General features: G+C 45.4%; 1 protein-coding gene across 2 annotated transcripts in view; it reads right to left on the minus strand.

Moving 5' to 3' along the window:
* Window positions 1–603: 603 nt before the first annotated feature.
* The window catches only part of phtf (putative homeodomain transcription factor), a 157787-nt gene continuing 138554 nt past the window's right edge, over window positions 604–19836 (minus strand). For both annotated transcript variants that reach the window (XM_068381502.1, XM_068381501.1), the window contains exons 14-15: window positions 15394–15586; window positions 604–6680 (exon numbers count right to left, since the gene is read on the minus strand). In XM_068381502.1, coding sequence (XP_068237603.1) covers window positions 6528–6680; window positions 15394–15586 — 346 coding nt within the window. In that variant the 3' untranslated portion in view covers window positions 604–6527. The remainder of the gene's footprint in view (window positions 6681–15393; window positions 15587–19836) is intronic.

Below are 19836 nucleotides of genomic sequence, written 5' to 3' on the forward strand. Positions count from 1 at the left end.
CTTAGGAGCAACCACTACAGGGGAAGGAATAGGTTGTGGGGCATGAGGAGAGGATATATCAATAGAACGAGAAGAACTTCTCCTAACTCTATCTCTCTCTAGCCTACGTGTATAGTTTTGAAATTCGATAAAATCGAATTCCGAAAGGCCAACGCACTCCTCACACCGATCTTCCAATTGACAGGTTTTATCCCGACAATTGGAACAAACAGTGTGAGGGTCGATAGAAGCCTTCGAAAGACGCCTTGAACAGTCCCTAGCATTGCACTTTCTAAATTTGGGGACTTGTGAAGGGTCAGCCATTTTGAATTGGTCAAAGGGAAATTCAAAAAACTATCAAAAAGTCATCAACAAAGAATCCGTTATCAAAAAGAGTTCAAGGATTTGTGTGAAGAGAAAACCTGCACAGCGAAAGCTCAAAACTAGAATAAAGTACTTCACCAATTAGTTGTGAAAAAACTCCAGTTTAGCAACAGCGAGTAAGTACGTCTTGTCGACACCTCGACAGAGAGAAAATTGAGTCTTTGTTTACATTGAGAACTGGGTATCTGGACGACAGATGGCACTGTTGGGCACACCCGCAACCTGTGTAGCGATCGCTGGCGAGTTTTTACCGTAGAGTTGTCTGTCGAGCAACAGAGTTGCAGCTATATAATCACCGGCTAAGTTAAATATTGAAAAATGTCTTTAGCAGAGCTAGAAAAGCAACTGGATTCGGTAACGAGGTAGTTAACAACGGGTAGTGCGCGCAGGCAAGTAGCCCACCCGCCTGTCAAAGACTCTTCACTTTTTACCTTTGGCTCAGGACTGAGAGAGGGGGTTGAGGTGGGAATTTTAATTTAAAAGGTTTGTAAAGTTAGAAAAAATACAAATCACTTTTACATACATATACCAAGGCACTTCCTCCAATTTTTGGGGGGTAGCCGACATCAAACAAATGAAACAAAATAAGGGGACATCTCCTCTCTACGTTCTTTAAAATAAGGACCCTCACTAATTGGTGGGTTAGTAGTCCCCCTAGAAACAAACTGGTCAGTTCTTTTTCTTCCCTGGATGTTTCAGTCTACCTGGTCTAGTATAGGAGCAAAAGAAATGACTCCACCAACTCCTCATCTGTTCGATAGGTCCTGGCCTGTACAAGGGGATTGATATGTTGTCAAAAAAGGAATCCCTTCCCCCAAAGGGAAGAGCAGCCCAAAATTATATACCTGGCAAATGATGATCAATGGGTTGGTATATATTCAGCCATTCTTCTCCTCGTCAAGGAAGGATAGGAGCGATACTTCTTTAGATTCTAAAGAATAGAGCTACGTGTAGCTTACCAGCAAGTCGGATTCTAGCGGGTAAAGGTATGACAACTTCATCCCCAAGAAAGGGGAAGGAAAGATGTATGAGAAGAGCTAGTTATTCTACCATCTATCCCAGACTTACAACTACATGTTATCACAGACAAGATACTTCCTGCCACAACTACTTGAGCAATTACCACAGGACCCAAAACTAAATTGTCAAAGAACTATTGGGTACTGGATACTCCAATAGGGAAAAAGTCATGAAGGTTGTTTGAAATTTCAAAAACCCACCCTTCAACACTTTGGTGACTATAAGATTCCTCTTGAAGGTTAGGTTGAGGCCTATACCACTGACTTACTGAGTCCTTGTTCTGGATGGTACCTTTACTCTCTCAGTTGTTGAAGACAGAATGTGAGTATTCTTTGACACCTCTATCTTGGTTCTACTAGTGCTAAGTTAGAAATGCTGACAATCAGGCTTGAAGTGCTGGATCCTCACAGGACACAAAAGCATCTCCTTTCGATTGCCACCCATCGGCTTACGTACAGAAAGGATGAAGGTGGTCTCAAATCTGGGGTCATGCATCCGAGGAGTTTGGGTCTCAAATCTGGGGTCATGCATCCGAGGAGTTTGGGTTTGGCAACAAACTCTGATACAAACTCAAAAGTTACCTCCTTCCAACCCTTAGTGGGGGTGACTAAAAGAGAGACCGAGTAACTCCCCTACTTTCTTTACCAATGCTAAGGCTTAGCAAAAAGACAGTCTTAATGCTCAGAGCTTTGTCTGACAACCTTCTCAAAGATTTAAACGGGGTATACGTAGGAACCTTGAAATCCAGTGTCATATCTCACTTCGGGGAGCTGAGGTTCCGGGGTGGGCAAGTACTCATCAACACTCCCTAATGCCTCATGAAATGTTCTTGGAATCCTTTCAGGGCTAGAAATGCTTGCTTGTATTTCTATGACACTGATGACAAGATGCTTCTCTTCTTTTGAACAAACTCCAGAGATGACTAGGTTGTCAAGGTGTGCGCCACCAACCCCACTTTAATGCATCTGAGAACAGCTTTATGTCCAGAGGTGGAGAGTCAAGTGGGACTCCTCTGGTGAGGATTTCCTTGTTAAGCCAGCAGGCAAGATTGTCCATAGCCTCCTACCCCACTGGAACAGGAAGGTCGAGTGATCCCTGTAGGCTGACCAGTGATCCTTCAAACATCACTAATGGAATCCCTGATGAAGGCGGCCGTAAAAAACAAGCTTCTCAAGTAAGGAAAGATGGCTGAGACAACTGCCAGCACTGAGCTGGTATTTCTGTCTTGGACAGGATTGGTTGCATTACCATGAACTTGCGGATTTGATCATCTGATGGAATGACTCTCGCTGCTACCATGTCTATCAGCATGACCAAGTACTACAACCTCTGCTTGGGTATGAGATTTGACTTCTCCCAATTTGTTTCAATCCCTGAATCATGACAAAATGAAAGAAGTCAATCTAGATCCTGTAGCGACTGCTTCACGGAGGAGAGATGATCAGCCAATCGTCAAGATACATCACCGGACGTATACCCTATGAATGGGACCAAGCTGCTAACAAGAAAGACTACTGAATGAACATCTGAGGAGCAGTACCCAGTCTGAAGCACAGTCTTGAACTAGAACACAGTACCATAGAGGGGGAAGCAGAAGTACCTCTGAGAGGATGATAAATGAGTACTTGGGAGTGTGCATCGTTCAGATCCACTAAAAGCAAGAAGTCTCCTCCTATAATGGAATTCAGCAGTGGCCCCTAGTTGACTTCTCCACCAGGAAAAGTCGACTCTAGAAGCCCAGAAACTCGTCTCAAACAACTTCAAGCTCATTCTTCTTCATCATCCCTTTCACCTCTGTTTGCAAGGCCAGGGCTTGTGGTGATATTGGAAGAATGGAGGAAAACACTACAGTAGTGGTATGTGAGACAGGAGGGAGTCGACAGTACAAAAGAGGTAGTAAGTAACCATACCAAAGGACACTCACTACCTACAGCTCATTCTTCTTCATCATCCTTTTCACCTCTTGTTTGCAAGGCCAGGGCTTGCAGTGATATTGGAAGATTGGAGGAAAACACTACAGTATTGGTATGTGAGACAGGAGGGAGTCGACAGTCCTGAAAAGGTAGTAAGTAACCATGCCATAGACACTCACTACCTACAGCTCAACCCCATGTCTCTGCCAAATTTCCCAAAAGCTAGACAGAAATCCCCTTACCTGTGGCACTTCCCTCTCCCGCCATCTCATTTTCTGGAGGGATCAGGTTGTGTGGCTTAAAATTTCCATCCAAACACAGACTCCCTTTGGGTGGAAGAGCTGCAGGTGGTCTTGGTCAGGGTATAGGAAAGGACATAGAGACTTTTCTTGCACCCAATCTCATAGGCATAGCTCAACCCAAAGGTTTAGCTGCAGATCCTATTGAAGGGCCAGGGCCCTTGAAAATTGGGTGTTGGGTCAGGGAGTCCTCAGAAGCAGTTCTCCACTGCCACAGGTACAGCCCTCCTCAGAAGGAGAATCGGGACATCAAGGCATCCCCCTCTTCAGAATCCAGTTGGCCCAGTGATTTACAGGTTTGAGCGACCATCGACATCAAAGCTCTCCCCAGGAGAGAAATCTCACTGGTTGCTCCAACAGGAAGAACAACATTGGGGAACATTGTTACAGGGGAAGGGGTAGGCATGCTGGGGCCTGTAACACAGACTTAGGCGCTGGAGTCACAGGCACAGAGTGGGATTGAGTCCCAGGGCCCAACAGGAAGCACAACATTGGGGAACATTGTAACAGGGGAAGAGGTAGGAATACAGGGGCCTGCAATACTGACATAGGCACTAGGGTCACAGGCACAGAGTGGGATTGAGCCGCAGGCCCCTGTCACAGGCACAGGACAGGGGTGACAGGGACAGGGGCTATAAGCACTAGGGGTAACATACTTAGGCAACACTGAGTACAGAGATCACCACTGGGGTCATTAATACCGGGGTCAGTGACTGCTGGCACTGGCATCACCTGCTCCTTCAAACATACATCAAGAGCCGACCTGCAAGACTTGGCTTTCCTTAGATCACTCACTATCGGCAGTCTGTGGGAAAGAACTACCAGCACATGGGAGTGCAGTAATAACCTCACACTTTACGAAGCCTGATGTAGATCCAAGTTCTCCCTGCTCCTGAAGCGTCCTCCCCGAGTCTAAGCCCGGGGCGTGAATGCAGAAGCTTCAGGGAACTCAATGAGGAGAGCAAAGTGATAACAGTCTCTCCAGCAATTCAGAGGCTTGTCAAGACTAAAACCTGGAAGACTTGGCCTCCTCTCTCCTCAATGCAAACGCCCTGCTCTGGGAGACTATGATCTAATTGTAACAATTACGGGCCTAAGTAGTGATTAGAACTATCACGGATTTCTCATAAATCGAAGAAATGTCTAATATACACTTGCAATCTTGCTTCGTTCCAATATTATACACAAAGCCAATAGCACCAATAAAACTAAAGGTATAAGAAAAAGATTAAACAGCCTTGGATAGGCCGCAACACTACATCCATACTCATTGCGGCTGAAGACAAAAGCGAAGTCTTCGACAGACACTTGGGCTATGCTACTTGTCCACATACACCACCTGTTGTTAACTACCTCATTAACAAATTCAACAATCGTTTCAACTCCATAGAAGACATTACACAATTTTAAAGGACGAAAGGTTTGTATACACGTAAGAACAAACAATGTCAGAACACACCGTAGACTTTTATTATGAAAGTACAATGAATCAGGTTTGAGTAGTTTTTGAGTCTGTGGAGGGCAGAATATAGGCTCTTGAAACTAATGTATAATCAGTGACTTTATATAAAAGGCTGCTTGCAACAGCATCCACTTTTCAAAACTATAAAACCAATATAACTGACGATATTTGTCACTGCTGCCTTTATACTTGGCCATTCAAATAATGAGGGCAACTTTCTCCTATGCTATAATATTACAGTACAGTATACACAGAAAATCACACACTTCTGATCACCTGGTTTGGTTACCAGGGTACAAACATGAAGCTTTAACATTCACTGGAATTTCCTTTGCATGTTTGAATACACTATGCCAATGTCCCATATCCATCATTTGTGTTATTCACAATACAAAACTATTCACTCTATCTGTAGTTCTATTCTCAAGTGTAATTAAAACCTCTTCAAGTAATAGCTTTATATAAAGTACAGTACTCTAGTACTAAAATATAAATGTTTTTATTGACAAGTAACGTCTATGTATCATAAAGCTTCCCCACTAAAATCTACACCACCACTCTGCAGTTTCTTTTTCAATAAGAATCATATGATAGGAGCTGCTACATGACACAAATAATTCAGCACACAATCATAGCAGGTCTGAAATCAACAAACATTAAAATAAAACAATAATGGCAAGGTAAAATTTTTCAACCGGTAATAACCTTATTACCCAGGTAATATTGAAAAGATTTTCCACATTTTCCAAATTAATATTTGGAACATTATCTATTCTATCATGTTAAATACCACAGTGGACAAGCAGAGCTTTACTATTCCACATTTAACAACATAGATTAGGAAGATTGCCATCTTTTCTTCCAAGTAATGTATAAAAAAACTGCAAACCCTAATACTGTACGCTCTTTAATTCTCATGGAAACGTACTCTGGTCAGTTATTATGGTATATTCATTTTCCTATGAAAATGAATGTGTCGTAATAGTAAGACAAAATGTTTAAAAAAAACTTTTTACATAGTATCAGTTATCACTGAAGGGAAGAACATTAATTTTGTTTAAGGAATGCTTATCTGAATATATATACATAAAAAACAATGCACATGTAAGTAATACTGTTCTTCTATCAATTTGTCATGAATGAATTAAACTATTCTCTATAAAAACTACCAATATTTATCTGTACCTCAATAGGCTGTGCTTGTGTTGTAATGGAGATGCTTATTAATAATAATATACATTCCAAAATCTTCCGGAACATGCTAATTTCCTGTTGACGAATTTATTTAAAAGAAATATATACAACACTCATGCTGTACAAAAAGACTCAATTTTAAAAAATCAGGAGCTTTCTTCCTCTTTCAACTTATAAGAGACCAATACTTACATGAAAAAATTGAAAACTTACTTTTCAAAGACTAGTATCACAATTCTGAATAACAGTGACTTACAGGAATATCCTAAAGCCAGTTCATTCTTCAAACTTAATCTTGTGAAGTTTGAGCTTAAATCCTAAAAGATCTGACAGAACTCCGGAGCAGGCTGAGAGAACAACTAAGCGTGTTAAGTTGTAGAGTAGAGGATTGGCTGAGATTCCAGAGATTTTGAAAGGACTCTCCAGTTCCTATAAGGAAAGAAAATGATTAATTGAGGAAAATTAATTAAATTAATTAATTCATGTCATTTTCCGTCTTATGAGATATCTATATTGCAATAAAAACTTCAAAGTTTGCTATACAAAGTGGCTTCATGTAAAGTCTCACATTTTGTATTCCTAGCCTCATAGTACAAATGGTTCCTGTTCAAACTCTAAACCATGGAGTTAGAACTGGCTCCATGGTGCCCCACCTATGATAATATTGAATTTGGACAATATGATAGGTTACTATATGAAAACACATGGATATGCTTCTTTCCCTCCTTTTGATCTCTGTAAATATTTATTTTCTTCCTACAAACTTTTCCTAAATATTTCCATATCAATGTTTTAAATATACAGCATCGATAATATATATATATATATATATATATATATATATATATATATATATATATATATATATATATATATATATATATATATATATATATATATATATGTTTCCCACCAGTATTCTTTCAGGACACTCTACCTTAATTCCAAAAGAAATAGTGATCTATGGCTTGATGATTACACCCACAAATATCTTTGCTGTTCATCATAGCAATGGAGAAAACTACTGTACAAAGAAACATAGAAAAGGAGGTCCTGAGGGTTATCATATGCAGATGATAGTAACGCATTGACATCAGAATTCAAAGACTTAGAGGCCTTGCCAAAAGTTCTTAGTGAAAGATCTAAAGAAAGGTGAAGAAACTGGACACCTAGTTAGGGAGACCACACAGAACAAGAGTAAAGTAATACACAGAAATCAATGAAATAGTAGGTCAAGATATCAGATTCTTTAGTACAGCCTAGTTTGCCATGTAAGTCACAATGTGATAGATAATCCCCAAAAAGGTACTAGCTGAAGAGTAACAGGCAAAGATCTTCCCAGTATCATAAAGCTAACTAAATGTTGCAAAATATAGTTGAAATATGCTATTCTCTTTGGGTACTGTACTTACACATGAAAAATGACAAATTCGGAGATAATTTGTATTTTTCCTAACCATACAAACCTTAGCTATTTACATAGGGTTTACTTTCGGCGTAGCTGAAATTGACGAGCCATTAGATTTTAACAAGGGTTTACAACCCCCGCGCTAGTTAGCAAGGGTAGGGAGAGGGGTAGCTTGCTACCCCTCCCCCCCTCACACACCGGTGAAATGTCTCACTTCACTTAGAGGTAGGACTTGACTTGGGGGACAGGGCTGGCGGGCAAATATGTGTAAATAGCTAAGGTTTGTATGGTTAGGAAAATACAAATTATCTCCGAATTTGTCATTTGTTCCGTAACAGAAATACAAACCACGCTATTTACATAGGGTGACTTACCCCTTAGGAAGGGTGGAAAGTCCCCAGCCATACTGGCTTTGGCTTACCCGGGGACTCAGAATCCAAGTGAGTCGCACTCGAGAAAAGGAGTCCCTGCACTTCACAAGTTCCTTGCTCCGCAAAGAAACATGAGGCATACATAAGCTTGTGTGTGAAGGAAGAAAGTGTGACCCGTCCTAGGCAGTTGACCTGGAGTTCTAGAAGGAACTCTGGGTTAGGACGTTCCCAATACCACCTCGTCAGGGTATGGGGGACGCGACAGTATTGTCTCAATACTTGGAACAAAAGGAAGCATGGTTTACCTGCAGAGGTTTGAGGTCAGCTATGCAGAGACCAGGATGCTGCTTCCCCAGTAGAGGGGACGATGAAGAAAGAAGTAAGGGCCAGACATACTTCTTCCGTTCATGCAGTCTAAAACCTGGTAACAATGTCCTCAACCTTCTGCTACCTGTCCAAAAAGGAGCCTGAGGGTAAATCAGCTGTTGTGTAGCCACAACAGAGCGATAGAAACGTATCGATACCCCTGTGGGTCACGCCCAGCAGGAAGTGGGCTGCGAAGGTCACTAACGCTTCCAGACTCCAGCTTGTAGCACCTGCGTCACAGAGTAGTTCTTCTTGAAGGCGAGGAATGTTGCGATGTATCCGACATCGTGCTGTAGGGCGACGTGACGGGGGAGGGTCTGGATTCCGGTCGAGATGAATGCCCTTGAGTCCGAGCTGAAAAGGCATACTGGTGACTCTCCCCTGCGTCCTTCCTGTGCTCCCAAACCGGGCTTGCACGTGAGGACAAACTGCAGCTGTTCTCAAAGATAACCCCTCAGTTCCTTTACTGGCAAGAAGGAGAAGGTCTGGGTCATCTGATACAGAACGGAGACTCGAAATCTTGAAGGAGTCGAACCGAAGGTCAGGGACTCCAAGATTCTGAGTCTAGAAAACAACTCAGGAGCAAACCTGAATGTTACCTCCCCATATCCTCTTGAAAGGGCGGAGTCGTACGAGACCATGAAGACTGCTTATACACTGGCCGAGGCCAGAGCGAGCAGGAGCACCGTCTTCCAAGACGGACGACGATCAGAGGCCTGACGTAATGGTTCGTAAGAAGATCTCTTAGTCCGAACCATGCTCCATGGAGGAAGTCTCACTCCGACTGGGGGCAGATACGTTCATAGCTTCGCAGAGCGAAGAAAGATCCAGCGGGAAGGAAAAAGCCTATTCCTTTCAGCCTGAAGGCCAGGGAAAGGCTGAGCGATAGACTTCACTGCCGAGAGCGGAAACGAGTTTCCTCCCGCCGATAAGCAATAACTCCGTTATTGCTGGAGTAGAGGCATCAAGGGAAGAGGTACTATCGCAGGTGACGCGACCTCCGCTCCGCAACTGTTGCGGGTTGTCTCTTCGTGAGGAGGCGGCGTAGTGTCTCCAGGCGTGAAGCCGAAGCGATGCTACGGCTTGTGAAAGATGTAGCAGTGTGGTTGTTTGAGTAGCCTGTGTTGTGGAAGAAGCTCTCCCGGAAGTTCCGTCAGGGGATGCAGAAGGTCCGGAAACTGTTCTGCGTATAGTCGCAGCGGAGCTCTCAGGGCCATCGAAAGGACAGACAACCTGGTCTCGTTGAGACCCCTTCTCAACAGACAACAATGGTGGGAAGACGTAGGCGTCGATGCTGTCCCACCGACACCGGAAAACATCTTGCCAAAGAGTCTTGGGGTCTGAGACTGGGGGGAAGTACAGCGGCAGCTTGAAGTTCCAGGCTGTCGTGATCAGGTCCCCCTGGCCAGGACTTGCTGGTTACTAGAGGCCAAAGACCCCTAGGTACTCTCTATCTGTGAGGCTCTGCTCAGATTGTCGGAGAGAACATTCCTCTGCCCGGAATGAGCGAGCCGATAGTGGTATTGAGTGGCCTTCGGATCATCTCAGTATCTCTACTGCAAGATGAGAAAGTATGAAAATGTACCTCCCTGCTAGTTGGAATACGCCAGTACCATGGAGCGACTCGGCAGATCTGTAGGATCTGTAGAAGGGCCAGACTACGGCCTCTAAGCCTACCTGAATGATGATGAGGTACCCTTCAGGTCCTGACCATAGGCCTGAACCAGAACATGACCCCCCACCCCCCCCCCCACCCCTTTTCTTTGACGAGTCTGAGAACAGCATCAAATGCGGGGAAAGGACGAGAATATCCACTCCCATGCAAGAGGTTCCATAGGTCAACCCCCATTGCAGGTCTAATCGTTCCGCTGGTCACACAGGGGCCAGAAAGTCCGGTTAATCGTTGCTTTGATTCCACCGGAACTTGGGCTGCCTAACAGGGAACTTATCCTGAGGCAACCATTCGGGACTTAGACGGGTCAATGAGGAAAGGAGACCCAGAAAACGTTCCAAGATAGGGCTGGAAGCTCTCCTTGACTGAGAAAAGGTTCTGCAACTCTCCTCAGTCTTGCCACAGTCAACTGAAGGGAAGGCTCGGAGAAGGAGTCAATATCATGGCTAGATATTCCAGATGTTGAGGTAGATGTAGAAAAGGCTCCTTGCGAATTACCATGATCCCTCACTCTTGGTAAAGTCCAGGAAGCTTGTCCCGGTGTTGGAGAAGTCGAACCCGAAACTACCGGAGTTGGCCAGACCTCCAAAAAGCGAAGGAGTGGCCATGAGGAAAGCAGGGAGAGTTCTCTTGTGAAAACCTGCGATGCTGCGGCGCGATCGCCACACAGCATCTTAAGCAGGTACATCTGTAGTCTAGGCTGAATTCCAAGTGCTTCCTGGAAGATGGATGGAATGGGACCTGGAAGTACCCGTCCTTCCGATCCAAGGCATAAGGAGTCTTGCGGTCTCGTTACCAGTCTGATCGACTCTGCTGTTCCACGCTGGACGAAGTTTGTTCGACAAACTTGATCAGAGCTGAGAGGTCGATGACGGAACTCCCGTCTCAGATGCTTTCCTACAAGAAAGGATCGACTGAAGAAGCCGGGGGGGAAGCCGTCGACGACCCTATGGAGGACATTCTCCTAAAGCATGGCTCCTTCTGCCCAACAGGCAAACCTCTTGCCAACCCCATGGCATAGAGGTTCAGCGACACTGGAATCGCTGACAGTGGAGGAGAGATGTTAAAAGCGAGGCGCGATATCCTTGGCTGATCCCGGAGATCGTGCAGGAATCGGCATCGGGAAGCTGTTATCCGGACGAGAAACCTTAGGCATCCCCCCCAGCGTGAGACATGCAAGGGGGGTTGCCAATCCTAGAGTTTGTGAACTCGGCCGCTCCCTCTAGGATTATACCTCCCCAGGAGAACTTCCCGTCCTACCTGTCCCTGACAGAAGGGGACTGCTATTGTACACCTTGTCTTAGCTGTCGTAGCCGGTTCCGATAACCTAGGCTAACGAGGCTGAATGAAGAGGCGTTGGAGACTTGCAGGGTCTGGAAGTAAGCGCCTTGGAGGAGTGAAAACGGGATTCGACTTCCTCCGCACAACAGCTGTCCATTTCTCTGTCCTTGGGCTCAAACAAGCTCTTCCCAAGGATGGAAGAGTGTCTGAGCTTGTCGAAATCCACGGATGGGACTCCCGAGAGGAAGCCCTCGGTCACTGCGTCTAGATGCTCCAACATCGAGTTTGCCCGCAAGTTCGAAACTTGGCGACGGAACGCAAAGGTGCTTGAGCCCGAGAGAAGGAAAGTACCCATGATCTTCCTGGAGCTTCCTTGTACAAAATCTTGGGTCGCAATCGGGGAGGGAAAGGCCTGGTAAGCCCCTTCCACGAAATGGTGAAGAGGAAGGGCTAAACCAGTCACCCCCTGCCCGACGGAGAAATCTCGAAAGAAAAACTCCCTGGCAAGATCCTTCCAGGGAATGGTGAGGAGGAAGGGCTAAACCAGGTTATGGAAAGAAGAATGTTGTTTAGACCTCCCTGAAGATTCTTCCTGCTCTTGCACGTGTCATGCTCTGCGTTTACGGGGTGAAGACCGTGTTCTGGAAATACGCGCTCCAGAAGACTCGCCAGGTTACCCGTGTTGCGAAACCCCAACGGGAATCGCGGTCGCAATCGCCCTGGCGCTCGCGCGAAGGTAAATCAATGGTTGGCGCGTGGGCGAACGTGGAAGCGCCCGTGCACGGGCACGCAGGCACGCAGGCGCGTGGGCGCGCAGACGAAAGTGCACGAGGGAGCGCAGAAGGAGGCCGAGCGTGGTTGGAAGAGCGATAGCTGGCGGTCGGAATCCGATAGTGCGCAGGCGAGCGATGGCGCGTGGGCGAGTGATGGCGCATTGGCGAGCGATGGCTTACTGGCAGGAATCGCACTGGCGCTCGCGCGATGGAACACCGTTGGTTCGTGCGCGGGCGAACATGGGTGCTCATGTGCACAGGCGCGTGGGCACGCGGGCGTGCGGTTGCGCGGGCGAGCGCAGGCGGCCGGGAGACCGATGGCGCATAGGCATGAGATGGCGCGTCTTGGCGAGCGATGGCGCATCTTGGCGAGCGATGGCCCGTTGGCGAGTGAAGGCGCGTTGGCAAGCGATGGCGCGATGGCGCGTTGGCGAGCGGTGGTGCGTTAAAAACGCTAGCGCGCAGGCGAAGAATCACGTGGGCGCGTAGGAGATTGCTGACGCGTAAGAGACTAGAGAAGGTTGTCGGCGAGAAGGCGAGGAAAACTTCTTGCCTGCGCCCAGGTCTGATAGATCGTGGGCGAGAGGGCGAACGTTAGAGCGCATCACGCTAATCAGAAGGCGAGCAGATGCATCAGGAAGGGGAGCGGTGATGCGTGCTGTCAAGCAGGCGATCCTGGGCATTCAGGAAAACCGTTGGCGCCCATGGCGCGTAGCAGAAGAGGGCGCGCAGATGTGCGCTGGCGAACTGAAGAGAGGTGGCGCACAGAAGGACAGAAGTATAGGTGAGCGCTGGCGAGCAGGAAGAAGATCTACGGCGAGACTCAGCTACCAGAGATCGTGGTCCACAGCAGGCGAGCGCTAGAGCGCTAGGCGCAGGAGATCGTGGGCGCGCAGGAAAAAACCTGGCACTTAAGGGACTTACCCACACTGTGGAATAAGCCCCTTAGACCCGAAGGTACCGGTGCCCGTTGTAAACGGGATGTGTTGGCGCCCACTGCGCATCTGCGTCCAGGAACAGAGGTGAAGACTAGAAGGTCTGGCTGGAGTAGCAGCTGCAACGGTCAGTACTCGTCGAGGAGGGTCCTCTGCGGAGAACGTCGAACAAAGATGAAGACGACCTCGGACAGGAGCAACACCCTCTGACCTCCAAAGAGGAGTCTCTGAATGTGACCTCCCCCGAGGGGAAGAGTCACTTGCAGGAGAGACCGTAGGCATCAGCTGTCCCCAAAGGGAAACTGAGCCCTCAGCAACAACAGCAACAACAGCAGGAGGAGTCCTCCGAAGAGGAGTCTCTGTGGTGAACTCCCCCCCAGGGGAGAAGCACTCGCAGGAGAGACCATAGGCTCAACTGGCCCCCAAAGGAAACAGAGGCTTCAGCAACAAAAGCAGACGGAGGCCTCCGAAGAGGTGTCACTGTGGTGCACTCCCCCTCGGGGGAGAAGCACTCACGGGAGAGACCGTAGGGTTCAGCTGCCCCCCGAAGGGGATTGAGCCTTCAGCAACAACAGCAGATGGAGTCCTCCGAAGAGGAGTCTCTGTGGTGAACTCCCCCCGGGGGAGAAGCACTCGCAGGAGAGACCATAGGGCTTGGAAGCCCCCCGAAGGGAACTGAGCATTCAGCAACATCAGCAACAACAGCAGAAGAGTCCCCGAAGAGAAGTCTCTATGAGTGTCCTCCTTCGCGAACGAAAGAGGAACACTTCGTAGAAAAGACGGGTCAGCCAGTGACCTAAAAAGAGCAATCCTCCGAAGAGGGGCTCCTGCAGTTGCTCAGCCCCTTGAGCATAACTGCAGGTGCGACCGTTCAGCACCAAGAGCATAGTCGCACGAATTCCATGGTCCGAGCTTGCAACCGCTCAGCCCCTTGAGCAAGGTTACAAAAGCGGTCACTCAGCACCAAGAGCATAACCGCAGGAGGACCAGGAACAAAATAAAGGCAAGAGGAGTTCCTCCCGAAGGGAAAAAACTCAAGCCTGGACGGGAAAACTTCCCTCGGAAGGGAAGTTACCCACCCAAGGAGGCGAGCCTCCTGAGTGTTCTAAAATGAACTGGAGAGCTGTCAGTCATCACGGGAGCACTTCCAGGAGAAGGAGACACGCCCCTGACGAAGATCTATAGGGGAGGCAGCAACAGCAGACTCCCCAGGCCCCAACAAGACAGCTCACTTCGTTGTCACATTACACAAACGAAACTAGATCGTAAACTGTGAAAAATAGGAAAAAGAGGAATCCCGAGGGAAAAGAACACAAGAATTACACTACAGGCACGTGCCCTCAAAACCACTTACCCTCACGGAAGGAGAGCTGTAACAAACACAGAATTATAACAATCATAATTATGTAATTCAAATATGAATGTTCACTAAATAAAGAACGAAAATCCCGAAAGGAATTGTTCTACAAAAAGCTGAAAAGTCAACAAATACAATTAGATTCATAAACTAATTGAGACAAAATGTACGGCGTAGCAAACCAAGCCACACGGGAAGGAAGCTACCCAGACGTAGTAAAGATAAAACATAGTAAAGGGTGAACAACCTCAAGAGAGAGAGAGAAAGAGACCGTAGTCAAACTCGATCGCGACCCATGAAATTACTCCGTGGTGGCCTAACTGCCGAAGGCTCCACGGAGATATCGTACACTACACACACAAGCACGAACTCTGAAAAGGAAACTTACTGATTTCTATACTCAAATATATACATAAACACGAAAATATGTTTACATATATATTGAGTATAAGAAAAGTAAGTGATTAAGTATAGACAAAACAAATAATGGCTGCCTAGAAGAGGATGAAGACAGGCATGTCTGTACATCGTCTGAGCCAAAAGTGAAGAGAGATATTTCACTGGTGTGTGTGTGTGGGGGGGGGAGCAGCAAGCTACCCCTCCCCCTACCCCTGCTAACTAGCGCGGGGGTAGCAAACCCTCGTTAAAATCTAATGGCTCGTCAATTTCAGCTACGCCGAAAGTAAACCCTATGTAAATAGCGTGGTTTGTATTTCAGTTACGGAACAATTATGTTTTTACAACTTCTACAACTACAACCCTTAGTCTGAATATTTATGTTTCTGTCAAAAGTTCCAACAATATAAGTACTTCATAGACAGCACCCACTACTTACATATGAACAAACACCAAAGATTCACCATGACAGAAATCTGTTCCAAACTTCTCACTAGACTAATTAATTCATAGTGATATGTTAAATATTTAATAAAAATAAACTTACAAGATAAGATGCTATACATATTATATAGGTACAGACCTTAAGTAGCACTGAGACAAGCTTGAGAACATTATTAGCCAACATCAGCTCATCTTTTTTCTGTGGCTTCTGCTCCATGTGAAGATACATGTTTATCTGCTCAGTGATTAGGATGGAGAGGCTGGAGTATTTCTTATTGATCATGGCACCCAAGGTTGTGAATCTAATCAGATAAATCCCAATTGGGAGACACCTGCAAAGGATGCATTGCCATTTAAAAAGAAATAGTATTATATTTTATTTCCATAACTATCATACTACAATGAAGGCAATAGCATAGAGATAAAAACTACAATGTTCTTAAAACTAAATTTGTTCCATCAGCATTAAATATAGAGGATTTACTTTCAAGAATAAAAATTTAACTTTAAGAAGATAGAAATTAACTGCCAATAGTAGAAGAAAGTTATTAGAATTAAAATATAAACAACTGTTTTGCAATGACTGTAAGGGAAACACATTTCTAGTTGCAAAAAATGGCAGCATGTGATTCCATTCACCTTTCTCCATATATTTTTGTTCACCGTTTATTTTCATACATTTTTGGGAAAAAATTAAAGGTTTGAAAAAGAAAATACAGGAGAGAAGTTTAATTTTAATAATGTAGAAAATAAAATAAAAATATCCCTAAATTTGTCAAATGGTTTCTTAAAACTGATAAAGATTATAGGCAATATTCTTTGGAATTGGTATTGGGAGTCGAAAAAATTCACAGGTCATCAAGGTTTGGCTCGTTTCCTTCCTGGTTCCGAGATAACACCTGGCCTGTATGACAATGAGGCGGTGCCATGGCCAAGGGGCTCTCTTCCTTAGCAGCCTTGGAGTTGCCTTTTGATCCCACACAAGCTTTGGATGACCGGTTGAAGACCTATACCGCTGAAGGGCTCGTATGTTCACTCTGAAAGGACCTATGAACTGTTTTGTCCTTGGGTTGCCTTTCTAAGGTCAAGGAACTCTATCAGTCAGGTTGAGCCTGATCACAAATAAGAGATCACTTGCAAATAGGTGGGTTCTTTCAAACAGGTAAGTACTTATGGCTGGGGGAACAAACACTAGGGGGAAAAGCACAATGCACCTCTTACCTATTTTCCTGTGAGGGCAAGAGCCCAATTGAGTGCTTGTGCCCAGAGGTTCATTCGCATGCACGCCGACGCACATGGAAAGAATTTTCTTCAGCTCTTATAAGTACTCTGGTAGGGGAATTCTTGTAAACCGTAATGGACTCAGGCACACAAGGATGCATGCAAGCAGAAGTGTATACCTCTCTGGGAGGGTGTGAATATTTAGGTTCACAATCAATCCTAGGTGAGCACCGAGTATTAGACAAACGTGCACGAACAGAAACCCATGAGCACATAAAAATGCTGGAGCAACAAGGAAAGTACTCCTAACTAGGTGAGCGCAAAATCATAATTTTGCTATTGTGGCCTGGAGGGTGCTGGTGAACAGGTGAGCACACTAGCCATTAGTGCACGCTCATACATGAGAGTAACAAAGCGGTGAAAGTAAATGAACCCTGGACCTAGTATCAATAGGTTCTCATGCAAAAGCAAGCTTGCAGGGATAGTGCACGGAAGCAAGGATAACAACTTCATATGAAAGTGCATCTTCCAAAGAATGACAGCGCTTTGTTGCGCTTCGCCGAGAATGAAGATCCATCCCAAGAGAAAATTCTTCTTTACAAGAATGGGTGCCGTGTGGGGGGTACGTGAGAATGAGTATCAAATTCATATGATAGTTCCTCTTTCAACAAGTGGGGCTACCCTGGGTTGCAGGGGCAGATATAAGAAATGACTTTATGAGAGAGCTCTATTTCAGAAGAGTGGGCTCAATCAAAGGTGACCATGCGGACCTTATCACTCGCGAATGAGTAACAACCTCATAGAAAAGCTCTTCCTTAAAAGTGTGTGCTCTGGGGCTCGTGTACAAAGCTGAGAGTAAACCTGAAGTGCTAGCTCTTCTTCATACGCATAAGTGCACTGTGAGGCACACGTGTGAGAGGACAAGAGTCCACTTCTATAGCTAACTCTCCTTCAGAAGAGTAAATGCACTGCAGGCCGTGCACAAGAAGATGAGGGTCCACCTCCAGAGTTAGCTCTTTTTCAGAAGCGTAAGGGAACTCTGGGATGCTTGAGTCCCCTTAATCACATAGATGAACTTTATGTGAGAATTCTTTATCTGAAAATTGGTGCGGTCTTGTGGTTTGTGTGTACGCACACAAGGATGAGTATTAACCTCATCAAAGAACTCTTCTACAGAAGAGTGAGTGCACTCTGTGGCACGTGCATGAGTCTTTATGTCTATATGAAGTTCTGTCTTATCCTTCTCAGAAAAATTCCCAAGATCCAGGCTCAGAAGGGGTGTGGGGACACTTTGTGCTCTCAACTGGTAACTGTTCCCAGTGAGAAATGGTGGCACCCTTATGGCTGTATGCATGGGAGGCCACTGTATAGACAAAGGAGAAGAACTCATTTTTCACTTTCAGGAGGCTGACAGCAGCTGGAGACTTCTTCCAAAGGAGAGGTCGAAACAGCTACAACTGTTTCTTACCCTTTCCCAATCGACATCATATCAGGGGTGACGTGACTACTGAAGGTGGGGACCTGTCATTAACTACACCCACAGTCATCCAGGATAGGCTGGAGGGGTCATATCAGCTACTACTTCCATAGCATAAGGGGCCACACCTACCCTACAAGCACAACCAAGATGGAATCCCTTGATGTCGAGGGACAGTACAGTATTGGTGAGTAGGGAGATCTTGCGTGATAGTGTACTTAGAGCGTCTAAAGAACATCCTCTGGCAGGAGAGACGAGGACAACTGCCAATGTCCAGACCTGTAGTGCTTGTGCTCTAAGAGAGACCGAGTACTGAAAGTAGGAGCATCTGTTCCTGTATCTACTCATGTCCCTTGTACCAAAACAACCTTCCCAGGGTAATGTTTTAATACAGCACTGCTCCTCCCATGAAACCATGAACAAGAATTGGTTGAATCTCATGAGAGACTGCCCAATTGGTAGGCCTGTACTTTGGTGATTTCTTACACCTTCTCTTTGGTGCTAGGAAGAAACAGTTATCAGGAACAGATGAACTAGTTCCCTGATGACTTGGAGGTGACATCACTTGAGGCCCAGATCATATGGTTATTGCTTGCTTGCTTTTCTATCACAGGAACTAACCATTGCTCCAGATCATGCGGTTATTGATCACATAATTCCCGATCACATAAACCAATTACAAGGTTCCCAATTGCGGTGAATGATTATAAGATTCCTGAACAAGGTAAATGATTGTGGAAGGTTCCTGATTGTGATAAATCATTGTAAGTTTCCTGATCCTGGTAAACCATTGTAGGATTCCGGCAGTATCCACCATAACGTATTCACTGGGAAGCAAGCATTTCCAATGCATAAACTCTTGCCTCACGAACAAGGTTAGAATGTACTAAGTCTCCAACTTACACGGATGGTGACCACTTTTGGTACGTACCCCTGCTCTTCGTAAGTACCACTACTCTTCATATGTACTGCTTCCTTTGGTATGTTGATTGGACCATTATATGAGGGCACTGCACTTGGTATGAAACTGACTACAGTTACAAGACAGTGTCTACCAATTTCTGTTCCTAAATGGACAACTCTCAGTACACAAATTTTCTATCTCTCTCTCTCTCTCTCTCAAAAGTGAGGGAGGGATCTTCCTGGAAGGAAAGGGAAGGACGAGGTCATTATTCCTTACAACCGTGTGTGCGCTTGATCTTGTGAGAAACAAGCATCCATACCACACCGATACATATTTCCGGGGAAAGTAATGTACATTCCTGGTGTGTATCTCTCTCCTCAGGAATTGTCAGGTTTCTAGCCTTATCAGAAGGTGAATGTGCTCTCTCTAATGAAGATGAGCGTAGAGGTGAGGGCACATTCTGCAAGCAGCTATGAGCGCACTCTGGGGAGCATGCGAACTTATGAGGGCTCGTTCTTGTAAGTGTGTGAGCGAGCAGATGAGGGTATGCTCCAATAGGAGTGTGAGCAAGTACATAAGAGCGCTCTAGGATGCTCCCACAGGTGAGTATGTGCTGAAGGAGATCAACATTTATACTTCTTCCCGTAGGAGCGAGAAAATGAGGGCATGAGCAAGCAAATACGTTTTTGTTGAATAGGTTAACATAAGTCTCATTTCATAGTTTATATATGATTAATCTACATAACGTTACTAAACTCAAAATACTTCAAATTTTTCCTTTCATTTTTCATTTATAGTTTATTTGTTACTTCGCTACAGTATTTCCTTTCTGCACTTAGCTACTTTCTTTGATGGAGTCCCTGAGTTTGAAACATTTTGCTTTTCCAATAAAGATTGTAGCATGGCTGGTATTTCTATTATTATTATTATAATTATTCTTATTATTATCATTACTAGCTAAGCTATAACCCTAGTTAGAA

Source organism: Palaemon carinicauda, chromosome 10 (genome assembly GCF_036898095.1).
Source record: "Palaemon carinicauda isolate YSFRI2023 chromosome 10, ASM3689809v2, whole genome shotgun sequence".
NCBI lineage: Eukaryota > Metazoa > Arthropoda > Malacostraca > Decapoda > Palaemonidae > Palaemon > Palaemon carinicauda.